At 47.0% G+C, this 8,381-nt stretch overlaps 1 protein-coding gene across 2 annotated transcripts; it reads left to right on the top strand.

The window, feature by feature from the left end:
• The first annotated feature begins 462 nt into the window (after positions 1 to 462).
• Positions 463 to 7,884, top strand: LDHA (lactate dehydrogenase A). 2 transcript variants are annotated; one of them, XM_068944893.1, is made up of 8 exons: positions 463 to 953; positions 2,705 to 2,839; positions 3,655 to 3,772; positions 4,546 to 4,719; positions 5,113 to 5,286; positions 6,170 to 6,287; positions 6,739 to 6,862; positions 7,059 to 7,884. In XM_068944893.1, the coding sequence occupies exons 2-8, from the start codon at positions 2,714 to 2,716 to the stop codon at positions 7,221 to 7,223; spliced, it is 999 nt and encodes a 332-aa protein (XP_068800994.1). In that variant the 5' UTR covers positions 463 to 953; positions 2,705 to 2,713; the 3' UTR covers positions 7,224 to 7,884. The 2 variants fall into 2 exon arrangements, with proteins under 2 accessions (XP_068800994.1, XP_068800995.1); XM_068944894.1 differs by having other exon boundaries at positions 537 to 953; positions 2,708 to 2,839.
• The last annotated feature ends 497 nt before the right edge of the window (positions 7,885 to 8,381 follow it).

Genomic DNA, 8,381 nt, shown 5'->3' with positions numbered 1-8,381 from the left:
CTGTACTAACTAACCACAGGACGATACGGAGCTGACAGTGCGGCTTGACTGTGAAAAAGATAAACCTGAGGCCAGTCACGGTATCTCCAGTAATGACAGGAAAACATTAGTATTCCTATATGAGGCATCACTGAGAAGACTGTCACAAATCCCGCATAAGGCATCCTCTCTCAGAAGAAAAGAATTCAAATGGGAAGATGCCCGCAGAAAGGATGCCACGGTGAGCAGAGCACGGAGAGCTTGGGCCAGGCGGGACTGAAACGCTTTAGCTCATGTAACTAAAAACAAAAAAAAGGGGGGGGGGATTTGATACCTAAATACTCGCAAAGAAAGAGGTAAACACCAGAGAAAGACGCCCGTGACAAAAACAAACATCTGGAGAGTCAGATGGAAATTGGAAGCAGGTTTCTAACCGCCAGACGAGAGGCTGCATCCGGCACCCCCCCCCTCCGCCTCGGGGCGCAGGCCGGACTGCTTACCGGCCCGCCGGCCGCCGCCACCCCAGGGGGCCGCCCGGAGCCCAGCGCCTCCTCGCCCGCCACGCACAGAGCCGGCTTCGGCTGCCCTCGCCACGCGCTGGGCCGGCCGTTACGGACCGAACGTTACGGACCGGCCGTTACGGACCGGCCGTTACGGACCGAACGTTACGGACCGGCCGTTACGGACCGGCCGTTACGGACCGGCCGTTACGGACCGGCCCGCCTTCCCGCGCCCGCCGGGGCGCAGACACCACCCTCCTTCCCTCCCGCTCGCCCGGCCGCCCGTCGCTCGCCGCGGCGCACGCAGCCCGGCTCCCCCCCCGCCCCGACGTGTCGGCGGGCACGTCCCCACCGGCGCGACCCGCCCGCCCGGCCCACGTCAGCCGCCCGGCCCTACTTAAGGCGCCGGCCGCTTCCCCTCCTCGCCCCGCCACCGCTTTCTCTGCCGCCGTCGCGCTCGGCTCGGGACACCGGGTAGGCGCGACCGTCTCCGCGAGGGCGCTCGCCGCCGGGGGAGGGCGGCTCGCGGGACGGGAGCGAGGGGAAGGGGGATGCGGTGCCCTGCGGGGGGGGACACTCGGTCGAGTAGCAGCCGCAGGCGGCGGCCGGGCGGGCCGCTCGGAGCTGCTCCCCCGCCCCGGCCGGGCGCGGCCCTGGACTTCAGCCCGGCGCCGCGCCCTGCGCTGCCGGCGGCGTGATTTCCCCCCGGCGCTCGGAGGGTAAATAGAGGCTGAGTCACCGGGCGCGCGTTGCCCGCCTGTCTCCTCCCCCCCCCCCCCCACGGCCCGCGCCCAGCCTGCGTGAGCGAGCTGGCTGCTCCGGGTCGGTGGTAAGGCTGTGCGCCGCTTGAGGTGAAAGTGGCGCCTCAGCCCCCTGCCCGCCGCCCAGGCGGTAGGGTCTGCCCGGCTGCCTCTGCAAAACCGGTGGGCCGGAGCGCTGCAGGAGCCAGTGGCCCGAAGACTGGCATTGCTCAGGGCCACCTTTGAAACGAAGCATTCTCGCAAGTTTGTCTCGCAAGGAGCGTGCGTGTACTGCCATATCACCGCAGCTACTGTTTCTCCCCTAACCTGCTTCCTTCAGTGGATAACAGCCTGAAAATAATTGAAGTGCTAAGTCCAAATCCGAGGTGGTTGAGTGAGTGCTGCTCACCAGCCCTGTGCCCTCATGTTGCCGAGGGCTTAGAGCATGGCCACTGTGCGCTGTATTAGCCTGTGCTTTGGGAGACCTGCTCTTCCAATGAAGACTGACATCTCATGGCCAGCTTCTTCTAAATACACGCACTGCTGGCTCCCTGCCTCCCCTTCTCCCCCAAGCTCACAGCCCCTAGCTGCCCTGCCAGTGCTTCCTGGCTGCAGGCCCCTTCCAGCTCTGCACGGGTTACCGCCTGTTCTGCACTAGCTCTAGAATCGGGTCGTGTCTATACTTGCCTCCATCCACAAGGCTGCCCCTGCCTTGGTCTCCTCGGGGAAAGACAGAGGCTGGAGCACTGCCAAGACAGCACTGACTAGGAAGGTGTTGTGTTGCATCTTGCAGGGACGCTGGGGCCACGGCACAATGCTCTGTCACCATTGTGTCTCCTCAGCACGCTTGTGGCTGTCACAGATTAGAGCCCTTACAACCACACAACTGTGCAGCCAGCAGCTGACAAATTTGAGGATGGGGGTGATGTTAATGCCTACCAGAAGTAGTACTCTGTTTCAGGGACGCACAAGGAACTAGGTGCCTTAGTTCAAAACTGTGCTGTTTCACCTTAAAAGAAATCCACTGAGTTAACTTTGGGCATCAAAGTGAGCTTGAGAAAGGCTGGCTTGCTTAAGTGTCGTACAATTTCAGCTCTGGAAAGGCTTCAGGCATACAGTACTAGCTTTTCAGTGCAGCAGAATGGAGATTGCCAGGCCCTGCTGTGCCTAGAACTAAAATGGCTTCCTATAACTAAATCTAATATGGATGATCATTTAAAATATTCTGCTAATGCTGCTGGATTGGCATCCAACTATCAATGCTGTATTTGAGGGAAAGCTATAGCAAGCTTACTTAAACAGTGGATTGTTATCAACAATTCAAATTTTTAATCACGCTGCTGGACACAGGCAGTACTGCCAGATAGTTTGGGCATGCAATTTGTATTTATTTTCTTGCCATCCTGTAATAAGGCTTTATACAAATTCTGTGGGGTCAGTGAAAGCTCCAGTGTGCGGAGACATAATATTCTGCTTTCCTTCCAGCAGTGCAACATGTCTCTCAAGGATCATCTCATCCACAATGTCCACAAAGAGGAGCATGGTCATGCCCACAACAAGATCACTGTGGTTGGTGTGGGTGCCGTTGGCATGGCTTGTGCCATCAGCATTCTGATGAAGGTAAGTCGCAAGCTTCAGATGAAGCAGCACAGTGGTGACTACCTGAGGCCTGAAAGAGGTGCAAAATAGGTAGGTAGTGAGAATTAATTTCCCTTATAAGACTAGTTGGGCTAGTGTGCAAGACAGGCTTTTTTGGTTTGTACATTCCTTTCTTTGGGTCTGAAATGAAGCCACAAACTTCAAGCTAGTCAGAACAAATTGCTCCAGTTCTTCTTGTAACCAAGTTCACCCCAGCATCAGACAGAACGTACTCTGTATATTTTGACTTGGGAGCTGCATTTACCGCTGAATGACTTCTAGACCCCCTGGTAAGTAGGTAAATGGAATCCTTTAACATTCCAAACATACAAAAAAAGCTTAGAATTGAGAAGTCATTTTGCTGAAGACTGACCCATGGCATAGTTTGTTATAGCGTGAACGGGAAAAAGTACTTCTCAGCACTTTGAGTGACTTGTACTCTCTATTGAATTATACTGAAAAAGCAGTGGTTGCACCAGGCTTACCTTTCTTTGCTGTAAAATTGATTGTTTATGAGCAGCTATTCAGTTATTCTTCATCAGTTATCGTGCTAAATTGTACAACTATTGCACATAACATGTGGATATGAAAACGGTACAAAACTAGCTCAATAAAGTGGATATCCCAGAAGAGTAATTTAAGTAACTTGACTTGGGAACAAGTAAAGTGATCCAGGTGAGGAAACTGCTTATACATCACTGCTTTTAAAAGAATTTTAACTTCACAGTTTATAAATGGAGTGCTTAGCGCAAAGAGCTAATGAACTGACTTATATCATTAATCCTGGTCTCTTGTAGGATTTGGCTGATGAACTTGCCCTTGTTGATGTTGTGGAGGACAAGCTCAGAGGAGAGATGCTAGATCTCCAGCATGGCAGCCTCTTCCTTAAAACACCCAAGATTGTTTCTGGCAAAGGCAAGTAGTTGGCTATATTGAGCTTTTCCAAATGGAGGCAGCTGCTTCAGATATCAAACTGTTCATTCAAGTTTAGCACTTAGTCTGTCCTCCTAATCCTAAGGAGGAAAGCTCTTTTCATTTCCGTTTCTGGAGAAATAGTACTCAGTCGACATTGCGTTGTATACCTTGCTAAAACCAGTTTAGCTGGGTACTGCCCTGTCCTGGAGTTGGACACTCAGCATAGAAAGCTTCTGCAATTCTTAAGTGTTCCTGGATCTTAAGAGTTTTACCTCACAGACAGTTACCTCTGAATGTGTTACTGCTCATCTGTTGACTACAAACATCTGACCGCTTTAAATTTAGTGGCAGTTTGACTGGGACAAATGCTAGTCATCTCATGCCTCGCTTAATGTGCAACTCCTGTGTCCATAGGTAGTCGGTTATGATGGCAGAGCCCGTTATACCTTCTTCCTCTTCTGTGCAGCGCTTGCACTGTAAGCCTTCCCTCTACATACCCATATGCCAGCCCCTAACCTGTGAAGTATGGAATAGCATTGCCTGTCTACTGGTTAAGATTTTAACATGCCCTTAAGGTTGCCACCTGTGGCAATGGTACATGCTCTTAAAGAAAACTCCTAACATCTTGTAGAAGCAAAGTCTAGGGTAACAATTATCAAGAGAGTCTCAGCACTGACTTGAATTGTAGGTATCAATGTTAAAAGAATCTGAGAACTCCTGTTCTGAACCATGTATAAAAAGAGGTGGTTTGACACACACCCCTCTGTCTGCAGATTACAGTGTGACTGCACACTCCCAGCTGGTCATTGTCACTGCTGGTGCCCGTCAGCAAGAAGGAGAGAGCCGCCTTAACTTGGTGCAGCGCAACGTGAATATCTTCAAGTTCATCATTCCCAATGTTGTTAAATACAGCCCTGACTGCAAGCTGCTTATCGTCTCAAACCCAGGTTTGTCTTGCGTTGCCTTAATAAAATGACTTTGCTTAGAAAATAGTGTTTTCTTCAGCAAGGGGGTGGCAGTACATTAATATGAACAAGTACAGGCTTTTAGAAAATACTTGTGTCAAATAAGCACGTAGCAAGATGTCATCCTCCCTCTTGGCACTCAATAAATTGGCTCTCTGAGAATCAGACCAAGTTCCTTCCAACATACATCTTCAGCTGCTTTGTAAATGACCTTTAGCGCATGAAGTGAGGGGCACTGACAATTGCACGCATAGCATAAACAGCCTGACATAACTAATTTGCAGAAAAAATCCTTACAGGTGAATGGAAGATACGATCTTAGTCATCAGAACTGCTCATTAGCATCTCTTGTTATCCTCCCTGTTCTCCTCACAGTGGATATTTTGACCTATGTGGCCTGGAAGATCAGTGGCTTTCCTAAACACCGTGTTATCGGTAGCGGCTGCAATCTGGACTCCGCCCGCTTCCGCTACCTCATGGGAGAAAGACTGGGCATCCACTCTCTGAGCTGCCATGGCTGGATTGTTGGAGAGCACGGAGACTCTAGTGGTAAGTGTAAATTCTGGCTGTCTTTTACTTGGATTTTTTTTTTTCTATACTTTGGTTTGCAAGAAATATCACCTGCAAACCCTATAGCACAAAATTGCTCCCAAAAATCTTTGCACTGCAGCAACTTAATGCAGGTCTAGCTTTAACTCTTCTGCAGCATACAGTAACCCTAGATGTTCTATATTTGACTTGAGTTACTCTGCTTGGAAAAGGTCATTCCTGTAACCTAAGGAGGCTAAAAATTTCTGGGCTAGGTGGTTCCCATAACTCTCCAAAAACCAATCTGAAGTAGCAGGAGGGTGAAGTTCTTTACAAGGGACTCCCAGAGATCTGTACTAGATCTACTGGTAGTCACTGAGTTGTAATCATGAGATGCCAGTGCAGACTCCAAGAAGTATATTTAGGAATTGAAGTGCAGAGTCAAGTCTAGACAAGGAGGGGAGAAAGAGCAATGTTCCCCTTACTTAACCTGCACTCTCTCTATCTGCAGCTGAGCAGCACTGTCTGCTTCCAGATATCCTGTAGGACTCCTTTGGAATCGATTTTTAATTTAGAGAAACCTTTGCAAAAGACAAGAGTTGCTGTCATCTTAGTTCAGCTTTCCCAAAGCAAAATACCTAAACAAGGTATCTTCAAACCCTACAACATCACGTATAAAGAAAGATGGATATTTGTTCCTAGGTTATTAGCCCATAATTTGGATTGGGCTCATAGGCCAGAGGACATCTAAAGTCATATCTAAAACATAGCAACACTTCAATGACAGATGAATTCAACTAGACACTATGCTAACTGTTAATTCTGGGAGGACAGAACTGAGATTTTTTTTGTGGTTGGGGAGAACCTTCACCTTGTGAGATGGCTAATCTGTGCAACTCTTAAGTACCTGTCTGGAGCGGAGTGAATGTTGCTGGCGTCTCCCTGAAGGCTCTTCATCCTGAGCTGGGAACTGATGCAGACAAGGAACACTGGAAGGAGGTCCATAAGCAGGTGGTGGACAGGTAACTTTTTTCCTCTCAACATAAGAGCAAATAATGAAGAACTATAACAGCTCTGAAATGCAATATTTGTATCTTTTGTAAATATTCATCATAGTAGCAAACATGAAAACACAGAAATAATACAGCTTGAAATAATGTTTTAAGTAGTAATAAGCATTTGTTAGTAATGAAATAATATAGATTTGGCAGAAATTAATTTTCCATGGTTAGTGATTTTAAAATTAGGAAATGCTTTAACTTCAAGTGTCAAGTGTTTCTGAGGGGAGTAGTGTACTACATGTATAAGATTTTTTTTTCATTGCATTAAGTTTATTTCAGTCCTGTCAGCAAATTAGTGAACCCTGTGATGTTGCCAAATTCTCTTAGGCATTTCCAAAAATCCTTTCTTTAAAACTTCAAATAGTCCATTTCATGTTGTTTGTTTTTTTAATAAGTAACTTTGTCTGTGCAGTGCCTATGAGGTTATCAAACTGAAGGGGTACACCTCGTGGGCTATTGGCCTTTCTGTGGCAGATCTAGCTGAAACTGTTATGAAGAACCTAAGGAGAGTGCATCCAGTCTCTACAATGGTTAAGGTGAGCAGCCCTCCCCACCCCCAAATTTTTATGCCTTACTAAAAACTAAACTTGGAGGCTCTGAAGGTAAGTGATTACCTTGGTTAACATCTTTTTCCAGAAGTTCCAGACACTTGACATTATTCTATCCACAAAGCTCAAATAATGTGTAAAATAGACACCCATGACACTTAGCCTATCCTTATCTACTTTTCAGGGCATACATGGAATAAAAGATGATGTCTTCCTAAGTGTTCCTTGTGTACTGGGTAGCAGTGGCATCACTGATGTAGTAAAGATGACCCTAAAATCTGAGGAAGAGGAGAAGTTACGGAAGAGTGCAGATACACTCTGGGGAATCCAGAAGGAACTTCAGTTTTAGATCTGTCCAAGCAGTTCGCTGTTTGCAGTTTAATGGATTTAGTGGTTTGTCTTACGTTGCACTTTCCAAGTAGGTCAAATCCTTCAGTGTACGCATCTCAACTAGAACACACAAAAAAGCTAAAACCCGAACAAATCGGTTTCCTGAAAACAGTATTAGGAAACTACTCTAGGGTTTTCCCTGTTCACAGATACCTATGTTCCTAACCAGAGCTAGATAACAACCTAATCTTGTATGGTAAAGTGGTGTGACAAATCCAGCATTCAAAACAGCACTGCCTGGAACCCCCTCTGCCTTTTCCTCACCTGTTCAGTGTTAGTTCAGAACAACAGGTAACTGGTTATTACACAGTGTGAAACCAAAGACTCTCTTCTTGCAGTTAAAGGATTGTCAAACCAACTGACCAACCTTCTCTGCCAGCTGAATAGCTTAAATATTTCACTGTTGGTAGGTCCAAATATATTTTCCTAACACTGCTTTGGAATTTTTGTGTATACCATTTTTTTAGAGAACCTTATTTTTGTGTACTCTCTCTCAGAGTAGTTGTAAATTTGTCTCCTAAACATGTTATTGAAAAACCCCTAATGTTTCTATATGCAACAAGACAACAGCTGTCCAACTGTAGCACCAGCTCCAACACCAAATAAATCATGAACTATTATTTCAGTCTCCTTGTTTTTTGTATGTGGTTCATATCTCCAACATACAGCTGCCCTGGAAACCATCTCTATTTACATTGTTCGAAAAAAGCCCACTTCTTTCCTTAGTGACACTAAGGCAAACCTCACCTCTGTAATAGTTATGGAGGCAGCTACTCTGCTGTAGGCTCTAGTTACTTTCATAGAGAACTTACACCAGAGAGAGTTCAGAGCGTGAGAGGTGTTCAGTACTTGGGACTTAAATTTGATCCTCATCTTTACGTCAGAGCCCCTTTCTTTGCACTATTAGTTGAGTGCAGAACCACCTCACACACAGCCCAAAGTAATTGTCTTCCTTACCTCCATACACAAAAGTATCTGTAGGAACAAATCCCCTCCTGTAATGTCCCTGACATCCATAACAGTAAACAGTTGCTGCAAGTACAAAAAAAGCAGCTCTTTGGGAATTACTGCGCTATTCAAAATAGCAACTACAGAGAGGAAACAAAGACCAAGTTAT

Source organism: Struthio camelus, chromosome 5, assembly GCF_040807025.1.
Source record: "Struthio camelus isolate bStrCam1 chromosome 5, bStrCam1.hap1, whole genome shotgun sequence".
In the NCBI taxonomy this organism is placed as follows: domain Eukaryota; kingdom Metazoa; phylum Chordata; class Aves; order Struthioniformes; family Struthionidae; genus Struthio; species Struthio camelus.
Note: the sequence above shows the minus strand (reverse complement) of the source record. Positions and strands in the feature narration are given on the sequence as shown.